The 17,526-nt window shown below is 43.9% G+C and overlaps 1 protein-coding gene across 2 annotated transcripts; it reads right to left on the bottom strand.

Annotated features, from left to right (window-relative positions):
- Positions 1 to 3,073: 3,073 nt before the first annotated feature.
- LOC106565393 (purine nucleoside phosphorylase) lies at positions 3,074 to 10,537 on the bottom strand. 2 transcript variants are annotated; one of them, XM_014132458.2, is made up of 6 exons: positions 10,258 to 10,537; positions 8,443 to 8,606; positions 7,673 to 7,776; positions 4,985 to 5,160; positions 4,532 to 4,722; positions 3,074 to 4,234 (listed from the first exon to the last, which is right to left on the bottom strand). In XM_014132458.2, exons 1-6 carry the CDS (start codon positions 10,272 to 10,274, stop codon positions 4,017 to 4,019), a joined length of 870 nt encoding a protein of 289 aa, XP_013987933.1. In that variant the 5' UTR covers positions 10,275 to 10,537; the 3' UTR covers positions 3,074 to 4,016. The 2 variants fall into 2 exon arrangements, with proteins under 2 accessions (XP_013987933.1, XP_013987932.1); XM_014132457.2 differs by lacking the exon at positions 10,258 to 10,537 and having other exon boundaries at positions 8,443 to 8,629.
- Between the last annotated feature and the right edge of the window lie 6,989 nt (positions 10,538 to 17,526).

The following is a 17,526-nucleotide window of genomic DNA, read 5'->3' on the forward strand; positions in this document are numbered from 1 at the left end:
CAAGTTATCTATAAATACAAAATACATACCCAGATTACAGACTTCAGCAGTTTATATCATCACATAAAGCTCAATTGTAATGTGCTGACTATTATCTACAGAAGTGAAGAATCATTATTTTATTTGAAACCACATATTTGCCATGGAAAGCCAGAGAATCCATGTTCCTCATATAGAAGTATAGATGCTGTCTTGTTATACTGATAAGCAGTGCCTGGTCAGAAGAACTGAGCCTCTCCATCTCCTCTCATTCTCCTCCCATACTGTGTCTTCCTCAGCTTCTCTCTCCGTATAGGCTTTAACACCTTTACAGTCCTATAAAATGGCTTCTGTAATACTTGTTTTCTTTCAATATCCTTTTCATGCCAAGGTGAAAAGCCACCAACTTTACCGTGCCGTCAACTTTTTAACCGCCTTTTCTTTATATCTGAAAGTATTTCTGTTAGTTAACAAAACATGTACCTTTTATAGTGGTGTTATGTTTAAAAGTCCCGCCAATGCCTCAGTGTAAAACGTTACCATTCATCTTACCGTCTTTGGCACCATTAAATCATGAACATTCCGTTGTTGTCCGACATCAAACTTGTCCATTTCAATCACAACGCTTCACAGACATGCTTTTAATGCATTTATTATCTCCATTTAATATATATGTAGTTCTGTCTTTGAGCTGTTCTTGTCTATTGTCACAGAAACACTACAGCATTTAGCCTGGGGGAACGCACCAAGTGCATCTCCCATTTCATATTTTTTTCTTGACCTTATATTTAACTAATAAATGGTGGGTTCAACATGCATACGTTTTTCTAACTTATACAACAAATCACTAGTAGGCTATTTGTCTTAAGCCAAGATAACTGGTAGGGAGTTTGAAATTAAAGAAAGCATGCACTGGTGTGATCACATTGGCTGGTGATGACAAATTTACTGCAATATTAGGCCTAATATTTAGCCAGCGGAATGATGGGTCAACAGGAATGAGCTTCTTCAGCTACCCATTGCCTCCCTTTTCCAGATGAGCCTGTGTGCAATTATACAAGCTGCGTCGCTATTCCTCTTCTCCTGGAGTGGCAAAAAGCTAACAGGTTACAATACTTTGTTGGATATTTATGCATGTTTTTGTATATTTAGTGTTATTTAGACTGTCTGCTGTCCAAGGTTACTATTAAAAGCAGTTGGCGAGGACGTTTGCTATCAAGCTATCAATGTGCATGATATCTAGCAAAGCTGAGTGAGGGGAGGAAAAAAATATAAAACGTGGATCGAAAAAGCAACTTTCTCAAATTGTCCTACAGAGGTTAATCCAGGTTACATGTTTTATTTCTTTATATTATCAGATTCTAAGGTTTCTAAAGCACATACAGTACCTTCGGAAAGTATTCATACCCCTTGACTCTTTCCACATTTTGTTACGTTACAGCCTTATTCTAAAATGTATTAAGTCTTTTTTTTTCTTCAGCAATCTACACAAAATACCCTATAATGACAAAGTGAAAACAGGTTTTTATACATTTCTTCACATTTATTAAAAATAAAAAACAGAAATACCTTATTTACATAAGTATTCAGACCCTTTGCTATGAGACTCTAAATTGAGCTCAGGTACATCCTGTTTCCTTTGATCATCCTTGAGATGTTTCTACAACTTGATTGGATTCAATTAATTGGACATGATTCGGAAAGGCACACACCTGTTTATACAAGGTCCCACAGTTGACAGTGCATGTCAGAGCCATAACCAAGCCAAAAGGTCGAAGGAATTGTCCATAGAGCTCAAAGACAGGATTGTTTTGAGGCACAGATCTGGGGAAGGGTACCACAACATTTATTCTGCATTGAAGGTCCCCAAGAACACAGTGGCCTCCATAATTCTTAAATGGAACCACCAAGACTCTTCCTAAAGCTGGCTGCCCGGCCATACTGAGCAATCAGGGCAGAAGGGCCTTGGTCTGGGAGTTGACCAAGAACCCGTGGTAACTCTGACAGAGCTTTAGAGTTCCTCTGTGGAGATGGGAGAACCTTCCAGAAGGACAACCATCTCTGCAGCACTCCACCAATCAGGCCTTTATGGTAGTGGCCAGACAGAAGCCACACCTCAGTAAAAGGCACATGAAAAGACCCCTAAAGACTCTCAGACCATGAGAAACAAGATTCTCTGGTCTGATGAAACCAAGACTGAACGCTTTGGTCTGAATGCCAAGTGTTATGTCTGGAGGAAACCTGGCACCATCCCTACGGTGAAGCATGGTGGTGGTGGCAGCATCATGCTGTGGGGATGTTTGTCAGCGGCAGGGACTGGGTGACTAGTCAGGATCGAGGCAAAGATGAACGGAGCAAACTACAGAGAGATCCTTGATGAAAATCTGCTCCAAAGCGCTCATGACCTCAGACTGGGGCGAAGGTTCACCTTCCAACAGGACAATGACCCTAAGCACACAGCCGGAGTGGCTTCGGGACAAGTTTCTGAATGTCCTTGAGTGGCCCAGCCAGAGCCTGGACTTGAACCTGATCGAACATCTCTGGAGAGACCTGAAAATAGCTGTGCAGCAACGTGCCACATCCAACCTGACAGAGCTTGAGAGGGTGTGCAGAGAAGAATGGGACCAACTCTAGGTGTCTGAATACTTTCCGAGTGCACTATACAAGCACCTACAAACTCAAAAAAATTAGGGCATGGGCTCTGTTTCAAAATATATATTTGGTTATATAACAGCAGTTCCACACATTCCCCTGACACTCAAGTTACTATAAAATATATGTGTACTAACTCTGATCAGGGCAGGGGGATGTAAGTGTGTCTTATCTGTGTAGTCCTTTCCTCCAGCCGAATGACGTAGTGGCCTCATGGGTGGAATGTTATTCATATTTTTCCTAATTTCCTAATTAATAACATTTTTTTTTACATAACGGCAGAAAATCCTGTGTTTCTATGTCAAACAGTTTTTTATATATTTCAGTCTTCTGTGATGTATATGAAGTGTAATATTGCCTAATTTGTCTTTACAGGCAACGTACCGTAAATCTTGTGTGAACTATGTATTATGTACAGGAAAATGACATAACACAATTCTTTCAGAATTCAATGCTTTTTTATTTGATAAAACATTTGATTGTCTGTGCAATCCGTACCCAATATCAGACAAACATTGAGTAACAATATACAATTGAAATAGATTGTACTTTACATGAATGAAACCACCATATAAATACATAAATATGAATGTGCACAATTATATGAATCTATGTAATTCTCGTAATATGTGACATATTGATTTGTATTACATAATAATTCATCAAGAATAGAGCTGCATTATAATCTTTCACTTTTATTATCTGTGAACATGTATTAGCACACAATTCTGGATAGAAAGACGAGTTAATACAGCTGAAAAATAATAAGTTAAGTTGTCAATTTGAGTGTGCCGGTTTTTCACACCAAATACAATATATACCACAGTTAAACCTCAGTAGTGATATCACAAAATACAAATGAGAGTATTTTTTTTTAACTAGGCAAGTCAGTTAAGAACAAATTCTTATTTACAACGACAGCCTAGGAACAGTGCCTTGTTCAGGGGCAGAACGACAGATTTTTACCTCATCAGCTCGGGGATTCGATCTAGCAACCTTTCGGTTACTGGCCCAACACTCTAACCACTAGGCTACCTGCCACCCCCAATACATTACATTTACACACTGAACAGATAACATTATTTTTGATTTAACCCAAGCACTATTCAAGTCACTGACGACGACACCATGCTTGCATAATAGGCCTACTGTAGCTGCAAGATTTTGAGTGATTTTGACTAATCTTTTTGGGATCCTTGTTGTGCATCCGAAACAGGCACCCTATAGTGCACTACTTATAGGGAATAGGGTGCAATGGGCTCTGGTCAAAAGTAGTGCACTAGGGAATAGGGTGCCATTGGCCGGGTCGCTGTTGAATGTTTTCATCATGACGAGCGAATTCGAAAGGTTTCGGTGTAGCTTCGCATCTCGCTGCTCTCTTCAGTTCAAGTGGTGTTGTTGTTGATGTCCATCCGGCTGACCAGCTCCGTGACCAGCATCTGCAGCGTTTGCGAGCGCAGCTTGCTGACCTCCAGTACAGCTTCGTGGTTGACAGCCTCTGTGTCATTGTAGCTCTTCACCACCTTGTTGGTGATGAGAGAGAGGCCGAACACCCTCATGCCACAGTGGGTGGCTACCACCACCTCTGGTGCTGTGCTCATTCCTATGAGGAGGAGAGAAGCGGAGAGAAGGAAGATGAACACCTGCTGCTGCTCACATAATATTAGAATGCATTAGAATGGACACCTGGATTTTTATGAACGGACAATATTATCATGTACAAAGCACACCTCAGATGTCTGAGCAGATTCTGCCCCAAAATGATATCTTATCATGGCACCAATCACCAACTACTTTAATAGACAAATCTATCTAGAATGCATTGTTGGCAAGAGAGCAAAAACTGATCTGGGACCAGGCTAGAATCTATCTGGGAGTGAACAAGCTCTAGTTCTCTCACCCACAGCGTCCACCCCTAGTCTGTGAAGGAGTCTGGCCTCTGCGATGCTCTCGAAATTGGGACCTCCCACCATACAGTAAACCCCCTCCTGGATGAACTGAGAGACGCCCATGCTTTTACAGAGGTCAAAGGCTATCTTCCGCAGGTCCTTGTCATACACACCAGACATGGGAGGGAACCGGGGACCAAACCTGGTCAACACAAGAAAACAATGTTCAAATTCAAGAATTGTGATGAATATGAATGTGAATGTCCATCTATGAAGCGGAATAAAGAACACCAAGCAATGATGGTCTCTACTGCAGCATGTAGGCCACTGAACCACAGCACTGAAGGGTCACAAAGCACCAAAGGCTCTTTGGAGTCGTTTCTGGTATTTCGGAGTTGTCTGTGGTAATTAGTAAATAGGACCTAGTGAGAACCACTGACACTAGACTAGAGGATCTCACTCACTTTTCATCATTGGGCCCGTTGAGGGGATTGAGCCCGGCCAGACCAGGGAAGTTGATATGATCTTTGATGATCATGATGTCCCCAACCTGGTAGCTGTCTGCCAGCGAGCCTGCTGCATTGGTCACTATCAGGGTCTCCACCCCCAAGAGCTTAAATACCCGCACGGGAAAGGTAGTCTGTGTGACAGTGGGAGAGAGACAGAGAGAGAGAGACAGAGAGAGAGATTTTTGCACCGATATTTGCACATCGTTATAACACTGTACATAGCCATAATATGACATTTGAAATGTCTCTATTCCTTTGAAACTTTTGTCAGTGAAATGTTTACTGTTCATTTTTTATTATTTATTTCACTTTTGTTTATTATCTATTTCACTTGCTTTGGCTATGTAAGCATACACTACATGGCCAAAAATATGTGGACAAGCCTTTAAATTGAGTGGATTCGGCTATTTCAGACACACCCGTTGCTGACAGGTGTATAAAATCGAACACACAGCCATGCAATCTCCATAGTGAAACATTGGCAGTAGAATGGCCCGTACTGAAGAACTCAGTGACTTTCAACAACGGCTTAGCCGCAAAGTGGTAGGCCACACAAGCTTTCCATGGCCGAGCAGCCACACACAAGCCTAAGATCACCATGCGCAATGCCAAGCGTCGGCTGAAGTGGAGTAACGCTTGCCGCCACTGGACTCTGGAGCAGTGGAAACGTGTTCTCTGGAGTGATGAATCATGCTTCATCATCTGGCAAATCTGGGTTTGGCGGATGTCAGGAGAACGCTACCTGCCCGAATGCATAGTGCCAAATGTAAAGTTTGGTGGAGGAGGAATAATAGTCTGGGGCTGTTTTTCATGGTTCGGGCTTGGCCCCTTAGTTCCAGTGAATGCTACAGGGTACAATGACATTCTAAACGATTCTGTGCTTCCAACTTTGTGACAACAGTTTTGGAAAGGACCTTTCCTGTTTCAGTATGACAATGCCCCATGCTCAAAGTGAGCTCAATACAGAAATGTTTTTTCGAGATCGTGTGGAAGAACTTGACTGGCCTGCACAGGGCCCTGACCTCAACCCCATCAAACACCTTTGGGATGAATTGGAATGCCGAATGCGAGCCAGGCTTAATCGCCCAACATCAGTCCCCGACCTCGCAGCAATGTTCCAAAATCTAGTGGAAAGCCTTCCCAGAAGAGTAGAAGTTGTTATAGCAGCAAAGGGGGGACCAACTCTATATTAATGCCCATGATTTTGGAATGAGATGTTTGACAAGCAGGTGTCCACATACTGGATCCAATAAAGCCCTTTGAACTGAACTGAATTGAACTGAGAGATAGAGAGAGATGATGTGATGGAGAAAGGTAGAGAGTTAAACTCAAAACAAGGTGCAATACAGCACAGCTTCAGTAAGCCTAAAGTGGGTCTACATATCCCCTTGAGTAACTGCCTGAGCCCAGAGCCGACTTCATAAAACCTGGAGTTGTGCAAGAAAGACAATAGAAGCATTGAATGGCGTAATGTTGAATTAGCGTGCAAGTGAATTAGCCATGTGATGCAGGTCAACGTGATCACCCAAGGTCGGATGCTGTGACTCATTGGGTGCGTCTCAAATGGTGCTTATAGTGCACTACCATATGGCCCCTGGTCAAAAGTACTGTATTTGGGGCATAGTCATGGACTCTCCCGTGCTAACAGTTAGCTCCAACAGTACAGTAGTATCTAAGAATTCACAACAATACACACAAAGCTGGTGAGTGGGTGAGTTAGTGAGTGAGTGGGTTGGTGGTCAGCCAACCACTGCCTCCCAGTGAGTGATCAGCAGCCCCAGTCACATGGGCCTCATATGCTGCAGATTACTCCCAAGCCAGAGCCCAATGGAGAAAGGAAGACAGACCAGCTACCCTACCAGCTGCTGTTTCATAACCAGATTAGAGCTCCTCAAGTCCCAGGCATGCCCTGTTCATTAGAACCCTGGGCGCATAACCTTTCCTTCACTTTGGATCATAAATGATGTTGAAATGCAACACATCATGTCATAATCATCTAAACAGTAAAACAAATACAGAGCTGTGGGAGAGTGTTGAGTCCCACTGTTTCTCATAGCCTTCAAAGGTCCTGATGAAGACCTGGCGGGACTAAACGTCATGCTTTTCATTTAAAAATAATAATACACATGTCTGCAAGAAATAACTATTACAGTATTAGTTCTTTCTCTAGTGTTTCTCTAGAATCGTGTCCATTAATGGCCCGGGAATATGGAATCCATATTAGTAACCGTTCCTCCTCCACCCTTCCTCTTTAAGAAAGAACTAAATTTGGTGTAATGCAAGGGGAGGCTGGTGAGATCTGAGGGGTGAGAGGGGTGAGGCTTGAACTGTGCTTGGTTGAGACATGATGACTTTTGTGAGGGTTGAGGAGGAATGAGGACTTCGCTAATGTGTATTCCGTACAGCTACAGTATTAACACTTCAGACGTGAGACCTCTGAATGACTTCCAAGAATACAAATGTTTGGTGATCAATTCAAAGCTTGGTATTTACCCTGGGTCAAATGAGAGCAGGATATTAGATTGGTGTGTTTCTTGGTACTAATATTTGCTCCCTGAGTGGACAGTGAAAGTCTGTTTAGGGGATGTGGGATGTGCGTTAACACTTGTTTCCCGATACTGACCGCTATGATCTGGTACTGACCTTACAGAGTGAGTGTCCCTCATACATGTGGAAACGTCCCTGCATGCAAACACACGTCTTCCCTTTCAGCTCCCCAAACACCAGTCTCCCAGCGTGTCCTTGCACTGTGAAGCCATGCGCACACACACACACACACACACACACACACACACACACACACACACACACACATAAACAGTTGTTATGTAAACAACAGTTCAAAAACACACCTTTAACAACGCTGTTAAACTTGTTCCCTATGTTTAAAGTTTAATGCTGGTTTATTTACATTACAAAGATTCCAAGTTAGGTATGGCCGTTTGTCAGGATGGCCAAAGTGGTCAGCATAGCCATTTGTGGTGTGTTAGGTTGGTTGTGTTGATCGTTAATATTATAATGCATGCTACGATCTTATTGTAACAGGTAGCCTAGCGGTTAAGAGAGTTGGGCCAGTAACAGAAAGGTCGCTGGTTTGAATCCCAGAGTCGGCAAGGTGGAAAATTCTACCATTCTGCCCTTTACCCCCAACAACAACTGCTCCCCGTGCGCCAATGATGTCGATTTAAGGCAGCACCGCACACCTCTCTGATTCAGTGGGTTGGGTTAAATGCGGAAGACACATTTCGGTTGAATGCATTCCCTTCCCAATCAATGTACTGTATGTTACACAAACTTCTGCCACTGGTAATGTCAATATTCCCGGCCCCCAACTCTCTCTTTCTACATCTCTCCATTTCTTTCTCTCTCCATCTCACCATCTCTCTCTCTATTTATCTTTCACTTTCTCTCACCTGTGCTCTGTGGGAACCCAGGGATGTCGGAGTAGGGGAAGGAGTCCTGGCACTTGAGAGCATCAGCTAGCATGCCCAGTCCGGAGCCACAGATGATGGCCACTTTGGGCCGGTGCTGCGTCTGAGACAGGAGCCAGCTGGCTGTCTTCTGATAGTCATCATAACTGAGGGAGGAAGTGGAGAACATTGTGACTCACACTGTCTAGAGGGAGCTCTGGGGAAAATAACTATCCTGTCTAGAGGGAGCTCTGGGGACAATAACTACCATGTCTAGAGGAAGCTCTGGGGACAATAACTATTCTGTCTAGAGGGAGCTCTGGGGACAATAACTATCCTGTCTAGAGGGAGCTCTGGGGACAATAACTATCCTGTCTAGAGGAAGCTCTGGGGACTAACTATCCTGTCTAGAGGAAGCTCTGGGGACAATAACTACCCTGTCTAGAGGGAGCTCTGGGGACAATAACTATCCTGTCTAGAGGAAGCTCTGGGGACAATAACTATCCTGTCTAGAAAAAGCTCTGGGGACAATAACTATCCTGTCTAGAGGGAGCTCTGGGGACAATAACTATCCTGTCTAGAGGAAGCTCTGGGGACAATAACTATCCTGTCTAGAGGAAGCTCTGGGGACAATAACTACCCTGTCTAGAGGAAGCTCTGGGGACAATAACTATCCTGTCTAGAGGGAGCTCTGGGGACAATAACTATCCTGTCTAGAGGAAGCTCTGGGGACAATAACTATCCTGTCTAGAAGAAGCTCTGGGGACAATAACTATCCTGTCTAGAGGGAGCTCTGGGGACAATAACTATCCTGTCTAGAGGAAGCTCTGGGGACAATAACTATCCTGTCTAGAGGGAGCTCTGGGGACAATAACTATCCTGTCTAGAGGGAGCTCTGGGGCCAATAACTATCCTGTCTAGAGGGAGCTCTGGGGACAATAACTATCCTGTCTAGAGGGAGCTCTGGGGAAAATAACTATCCTGTCTAGAGGGAGCTCTGGGGACAATAACTATCCTGTCTAGAGGGAGCTCTGGGGACAATAACTATCCTGTCTAGAGGAAGCTCTGGGGACAACAACTATCCTGTCTAGAGGGAGCTCTGGGGACAATAACTATCCTGTCTAGAGGGAGCTCTGGGTAAAATAACTATCCTGTTTAGAGGGAGCTCTGGGTAAAATAACTATCCTGTTTAGAGGGAGCTCTGGGTAAAATAACTATCCTGTCTAGAGGGAGCTCTGGGTAAAATAACTATCCTGTCTAGAGGGAGCTCTGGGTAAAATAACTATCCTGTAACGGTCCCCTCGCTGACAATTTAGTTCCAGTACAAAAAGAGGTATATTTTAGGACAAAAGGTCTTGGATGTTGCATTGTGAATGTTCACATACTGGAATGTCTTGCAATCCAAACCACATGTGATTTTACTTAAAATACATTAAGGGTGTATAACACAGGGTTAGGGAGGGTCAATTAGAAGAAAATGATTTGAATCGATGATTAGAAAATGTAAAAGTAAAAGAAAAAAATCCTTGTCCTTTTCACTTTATTGAGAAGTCATGGTATATCATATACTTAGATACATTTCTTTCAGTATGAGTGAGATGTTCTGTTGTCTGTCAGACCACAAGAGTTGCCTTACAGAAGTCGTTCATATTGCCATAACACTGCCGAAGAGGTATTCTTTTGTCTAACCTAAGCGGTAAGGATCTCCATAACCACATAAGAGATAGATATACTTATAAGAGATCGATTTAATCCTGTAAAAAAAATATGGACACCAGAAAACGCTATGAAAAAGTCAAGAGAAAAGCAATGACTTACCAGATTTGATCTTTCATTTTGAAGGTTATGTGGCTGAAATAGGTCTTGCCCAATGATGTAGACTCTTAAAACACAGCCCAATGTTGATGCTGTGATATTTGTTAAGATGTGGGATCTCCCCCTAGTTGATATAACAGAGTACCAGGTATAGACACTGCTGTACAGACACAGTGTTGTGTGAATGTCTCTTTGGCTGCAGTTAAATAGACTACTCTACTCAGAGTAGTCACATGGTCCCTGATTGGTCATAACCCTGCCATGGCCGATAGCATTAACAAATAAAATACTCTCTACTAGAGAGGTGTGTCAGGGGTTGTGTGCGTAAGGGCCAAATTGTATTGAAGCTCCACATTGAGTCACTTTGCTCCTGTATAATTCCTTTGGCTCCATTTTGGTTCAAGCCTGTCTGTGTAATTCTGAGTTAAGATGGTGATGCTGTTCACGTTTTGTGTTCCCCTCCTAATCAGATCTTGTAGTGGACCAGCTAAAGTTATAGTCTGGCTAATTGCTAACTCTCACAGTCTTCCTGCGCTGTGAGTCACGTGGGTCATGTCAGCCAGGCTACCAAAGTTGGGAAATATCTTTGAAGGTATTGTTCACCCACCAGCTGGCTGTGAATTAGCCTGTGGACAAGGTTAGTTAATAACAGATTCTAGGATGGTGTACACCCCCATCGTGAAACTGCCCCAGCTAAGTAGATGTTGTATAGCTCATTATATGATATTTATACAACGCAAGTAGAAATCAATGTGGGCATTGTTTAATGCATTTTTCAGGACAATCCAAGCACTCCAATGTTCCAGTGCGTTAGCAAGGGGGAATGACGGATGACTGTGACTCTGTGACGGTCAAAATAGAATGTCAATACAATAGCATGTCGATAAACGAAAGATACAGCACTCTACCCTATTGGAATCAATTCAAAACACAGCACTCTACCCTGTTAGAATCAATACAGAACACAGCACTCTACCCTGTTAGAATCAATACAGAACACAGCACTCTACCCTGTTAGAATCAATACAGAACACAGCACTCTACCCTGTTAGAATCAATACAGAACACAGCACTCTACCCTGTTAGAATCAATACAGAACACAGCACTCTACCCTGTTAGAATCAATACAGAACACAGCACTCTACCCTGTTAGAATCAATACAGAACACAGCACTCTACCCTGTTAGAATCAATACAGAACACAGCACTCTACCCTGTTAGAATCAATACAGAACACAGCACTCTACCCTGTTAGAATCAATACAGAACACAGCACTCTACCCTGTTAGAATCAATACAGAACACAGCGCCGTATAATTACATAGTACTGTATATATAATATAAATAATGTATAGGATCTTTGTGTGCAGCACTCTACCCTGTGAGAATCTGGAACTTGCATGCATACATATCCTACATACTTAGACGATTACATTGTCATTCCATAGTCGATAGTCATTGATCGTCATTGTTAATGTTTAACAATACACTCAAGTTTTTGCTGACTGAGGGAATCTGGCCTAAATCAACAAAAATAGCTATTATGCCCATTTTCAACATTACCTTTGGTCCATTGAAAATGACCTTGATTTTGTTGGTATTATTCTGACTGGATTTCTTCAATCATTGTTCTTACAAATGGGATGGTTTAGTAACCAAACCATCAATAGCTGCTCCACCACACATTCAAGGGTCACTACAGTCTAGCACATTATTTAATATCAAACTATACTTCAGAAGGCAGAGCAATACCAAGAACAGCATTATGACTCGGTCATACTTCACTTCAACCTTGTCTAGGGACGGCACATTCGCCTGTAAATGGACCTTAACATTATGTAAACCTCCAAACCTCTACTTGACGGGATTGATGAGATGAGTAGATTCACTAGATATGCTAAAGTATGTGGACACCCCTTCAAACTAGTTGGATTTGGCTATTTCAGCCACACCCGTCCACCCACCATTTAAATGTTAACTATGCATCAGGGCAGCCAGCCAGCACTGTTGTAATTCTATAAGTCACATGAACTGCAATAGTGAAAATCAATTTTTACGTCCCGAATGGCGCTCTACTTCCTACCCTATATAGTCCACTAGCTTTGACCAGAATCCTATGGGCCCTAAATAGAGAATAGGGTGCCATTTGGGATGAAGCCCATATGTGTGTTACTCTCCTCTCTCTTAGAATGTCCATAAATGCAGATCCCTCGTATCTACACTGAAGATCTCCTGTCTCACACAGGGTGATTATTTCTGCACCATTCATATTAATGTGATTCATTTACATAAAATGTGTGTGAACTCTGCTGGCTCCTACTCATTATACGGCACTTTCTCCACTAACCATCTCCTTGAATTACCTCGATCTGCTTAATTGTATGTGTGAGTGTGTGTGTGTGCGTGCGTGTGTGATATCAGGCACGTACTGTATGCCATGTCCTCACTTCCTTCCTATGACAAATACTATGTTTGCTGCAGGAATGTTCCATTTGTATTCAGAATTTCACCCTGATCGTGAATTTCTAGTTGGTGTCAAGATGTTACATATTTTTCCCAATATGGCAGTTTTAGGTCACAGGGGATTCTCAGAGGAGTAACCCCCCTCCACCACAGAGCTTTTATCATTAACCCCTGTGCCTTCTGTCTGTGGGATGGACCAATGCAGAGATGGGGGTGGGGGGGTGGAGGGGTGGTTGGCCCTTGCTCTAGTCCCAGATGTCTGTCCTATGTTAACTCTGAGCCTGGCTGCCTGCCCTTGACAGTGACAGTGACAGTGCTTTACTTTTGCTGTCCTTGCATCTCCGCATCCAGCCACGTGGCCAGATGTACACGGCTGCTCCTCTTAGGGACAGGTGGTTAAGACACAGACAGACAGAGACAGACAGAGACAGACAATAGCACAGAAAAACCCTCACACCCCCTACAGAGCCAATACTTGTTTATGGGCACAACAACATACTGTAAGTCAATAATACGATAACATCATAAAATGTATATGATTCATATGTATAAGTGGTAGTTACACTATATATACAAAAGTATGTGGACACCCCTTCAAATTCGTGGATTCAGTTATTTCAGCCACACCCGTTGCTGACAGGTGTTTTAATTGATCACACAGCCATGCAATCTCCATAGACAAACATTGGCAGTAGAATGGCCTTACTCAATGTTGCACCGTCATAGAATGCCTCCTTCCAACAAATCAGTTCCTCAAATTTCTGCCCTGTTAGAGCTGCCCTGATCAACTGTAAGAGCTGCCCTGGTCTTATTTTGAAGTGGAAACGTCTAGGTGCCGACTGTAAAGTTTGGTGGAGGAGGAATAATGGTCTGGGGATGTTTTTCATGGTTTGGGCTATGCCCCTTAGTTCCAGTGTAGGGAAATCTTAACGCTATAGCATTCAATGACATTCTAGATGATTCTGTGCTTCCAACTTTATGGCAACAGTTTGGGGTAGGCCCATTCCTGTTTCAGCATGAGAATGCCCCCGTGCACAAAGCGAGGTCCATACAGAAATGGTTTGTTGAGATTGGGATAGAAGAACTTGACTGGCCTGCACAAAGCCCTGACCTCAACCCCATCAAACACATTTGGGATGAATTGGAACAGACTGCGAGCCAGGCCTAATTGCCAAACATGCGTGCCCGACCTCACTAATACTCTTAAGGCTCAGCTGAAGCAAGTTCCCGCAGAAATGTTCCAACATCTAGTGGAAAGTGTTTCCAGAAGAGTGGAGGCTGTTATAGTAGCAAAGGAGGGACCAACTCCATATTAATATCCATGACTTTGGAATGAGATGTTCGACGTGCAGGTGTCCACATACTTTTGGTCATGTAGTGTACATGGATAGGCAAAGGGCTTCTGTCACGTAGAACTTTTGATCCCAGTGTAAATTGGAGCCGGACGTTGGCCCATCAGTAGAGAGTCCATTTCCCTGCATCATGAGGTCTCCAATTGATGCTGCCACCGGGTTGACCAGGCCAGCCGGCCGGGTCCAGATGAGTTCTGACAGACACTGAGGACGACCAGGCAGGTCAGCATGTGAGGCCCATTACTCCTCCACACGCTGGACTCATCCCCAAATCTAAAGCATGGGACCGCAGCAATTGAATTTGAGCACCTCACAAGATCCATAAAATTACTGTCCATTTTCCCCTTTTAGATGCACAACTGTAGCCTTGTGTGAGATATCAGATTAATACATGCAGGTCAGCCAGGAGCAGACCCCCAAGAGTGATTCGAGTGACATTGAGTGAGTTCCATTTGTGACATGGTGAATGGGGAAGTTCCAATGCTTGCTTGTAATCTCTTTTTGGTTGAAACTAGTATGATGGATTCTATATATGGTTCTGTGAACTGATATGCATGAAAATCAAGGGAGCGTCTAACATTTGAAAACGGAGATTAAATAATAGATCTGAATCACATTACATGATTATGTACCTCACTATGTAAAAATAGTTGTGGTATTACATGATGCCAGTAAGGCTGTTTTGTAATAGAAGCCACCCTGATAATAGTTTGGCAGCTAAGCATAATAATTGTTCAGCTTGTGATACAATCACCATTTGGCACAGATGTAGATACATGTATTGTCACGACTTCTCCCGCTCTTCCCCCCCTGGCGCTCAAGGGCGCCAGGCTCCCCAGCATTGCGCACTTCTGCCATCATCATTACGCACACGTTCCCGATTAAATGTTTGTCTCCCCGTACCTGCTTCTCATCTCCGGCGTCGGTCCTTACAGAATGCAGAAGCCATCATACGAAGCATCGGGAAGTGCTGACGTTCCGGTTGGTGGTGACGTCGGGTCCGGGCCTGATACCGACGGATCCAGGGGTGTTTAAGCCAGCTCGTCAGGCTGTCACGTCATAGCTGGCACCTATGCCTCAGCCGGCTCGCTAGGCTCTCTCGCCTCTGCCGGTTCGAAATAGAAATGCACTGAATAACACATGAATAAATGTCAAAAAAAAGATTTAGATATTGGGCCATAGCATTTATTCTCTGGGAGATGTTACGGTCGTCTCCCAAAATGGCTGCTGATAAAAAGAGCCCAAAACAATATTCTGTCCCTTGCTTTCGGCCCCGCATATCAGGAAATTGACTGAAGAGTCGTTCCTGTCAGTCATGTGCTGTTCAATTCTGCATCAAGGTTAATGCCATGCTGCTCCTTCCTGGAAGTGTTCATTTATTTTATTTAACCTTTCATTTTGTAACATGGGTGACAACCGCTCCAGGGGCCAAATCGGTGGTGGCCCCATATCATCATCAGAATCACCTTTATTCACCAAGTACATTTACACATACCCAGGACCTGTCTTACTGAGAAGGTAATGCCAGCAATAGACAATATACAAACAGAATACAGACAAATCCACATAGATATCATACAGAATATGCACTATTGGAACAGTGAACAGAAAACTCTGGAGTGTAGGTGGAAAACAGTGTGAATATACAATTTACAGAGGGGACATATCCATTCAAGCAGAGGGAGGGATGCTGCCGTGGTGAATGTATACAGTGCATACAGTATTGTGAGGAAGTGCACATAGTGCAAATGTATTATAGTGCAGATTAGTATTTGAGGTCATTGATGACAAAGTGCAGTAACTGGCTCAATACAAAGTCACTTAATCCCTATGAGCTTGATGGCCGTTTGATGAGGGCCACAGAAGAGGGAAGAAACTGTTCAGGTGATGGGCGGTTTTGGTCATGATTCACCTGAACCGTCTGCCAGAGTGGAGTCTTTGAAATATGGGGTGTCCGCGGTGGGCAGGGTGAGGTGTCCGGGGTGGGCAGGGTCAGCAATGATCTTACCTCCACGCTTCCTTGTCCTGGATCTGTGCAGGTCCTTGATGGAGGGCAGGTGACAGCCGACGGCTTTCTCCGCAGACCGGACGATGAGCTGGAGTTTGTCCTTGCAGCGGGCACACGCAGATCCAACCCAAATGGTAATAGAAGAGGTGAGGATGGACTCAGTGATGGATGTGAAGAACCGAACCAGAATTGTCCAAGAAAGTTCATCTAAATCTGTCTGTGAGGGCAGTCAACCTGATACCCAAAACGATTTTATTGACCATGGGAAGAACAGCTTTTGTGTACAGGTGTCTCAGATACAGTGAGACAACGTTCTCGACTCTCATCCTCTTGCATAAACAAATGAAAGTATGCTTGGAACCAAAAATAGATTACTTGGAAATCCCTCCCCTAACCCGTCGCCCTATGGGACTCCCGATCACGGGACTGTAGTGTGATACAGCCCGGATCGAACCCGGGACTGTAGTGACGCCTCTAGCACTGCAATGCAGTGTCTTAGACCGCTGCGCCACTCGGGAAGCTTAATGTCCTCATCCCGGTTCAACCCTTAACCTAGCCTCAACCACAACCCTAACCTTAGCTTAAGGTCATAACCCTAACTTAATGTCCACATCCCGGTTCAATCCTTACTCACAGAGAGCATGCAAATACATCAAACACATGGTTTCCATGTGGTTGATGTCATTCCATTTGCTCAGTTCCAGACATTATTATGATCCGTCCTCCCCTCAGCCACACCATATCTACAGTGCACCATATCAGTTCCACCACTTACTGAGATAACTTTCCATGAGAAACTCTCTACTCTGAATCCAAACATTACAGGCTGGGAAAATGTTCTCATTATTTACACACTCGCATGCATGAACACACACATACTCTATTGCTCTTTCTCTCTCTTGCTCTTGCTCTCTCTCTCTCTCTCTCTCTCTCTCTCTCTCTCTCTCTCTCTCTCTCTCTCACGCTCTTTCTCTCTCTCTCACTTTCTCTCAGACTAAACAGTCCAGCGTGGTATGCAGTGTGACCAGGAAGGAGGACCTGGTCCTCAGCCAGGCACTAGGGTTCCTTGTCCTCACAGGAGACTGTACACGGCCGTGTGTGTGTATGTGTGCGCGTGAGTGTGAATGTAAGTGTGTGCAGAAACACACTCCACACGAGCTGGGTCAACCCTAACCAAGGTCATGTGAAGGAAAGGCAACAAGTCAAGGGTTCTAATGAACAGGGCATGCCTGGGACTTGAGGAGCTCTAATCTGGTTATGAAACAGCAGCTGGTAGGGTAGCTGGTCCGTCTTCCTTTCTCCATTGGGCTCTGGCTTGGGAGTAATCTGCAGCATATGAGGCCCATGTGACTGGGGCTGCTGATCACTCACTGGGAGGCAGTGGTTGGCTGGCCACCAACCCACTCACTCACTAACTCACTCACTCACCAGATTTGTGTGTATTGTTG

The sequence above is a fragment of the Salmo salar genome, chromosome ssa12 (genome assembly GCF_905237065.1).
Source record: "Salmo salar chromosome ssa12, Ssal_v3.1, whole genome shotgun sequence".
Classification (NCBI taxonomy): Eukaryota; Metazoa; Chordata; class Actinopteri; order Salmoniformes; family Salmonidae; genus Salmo; species Salmo salar.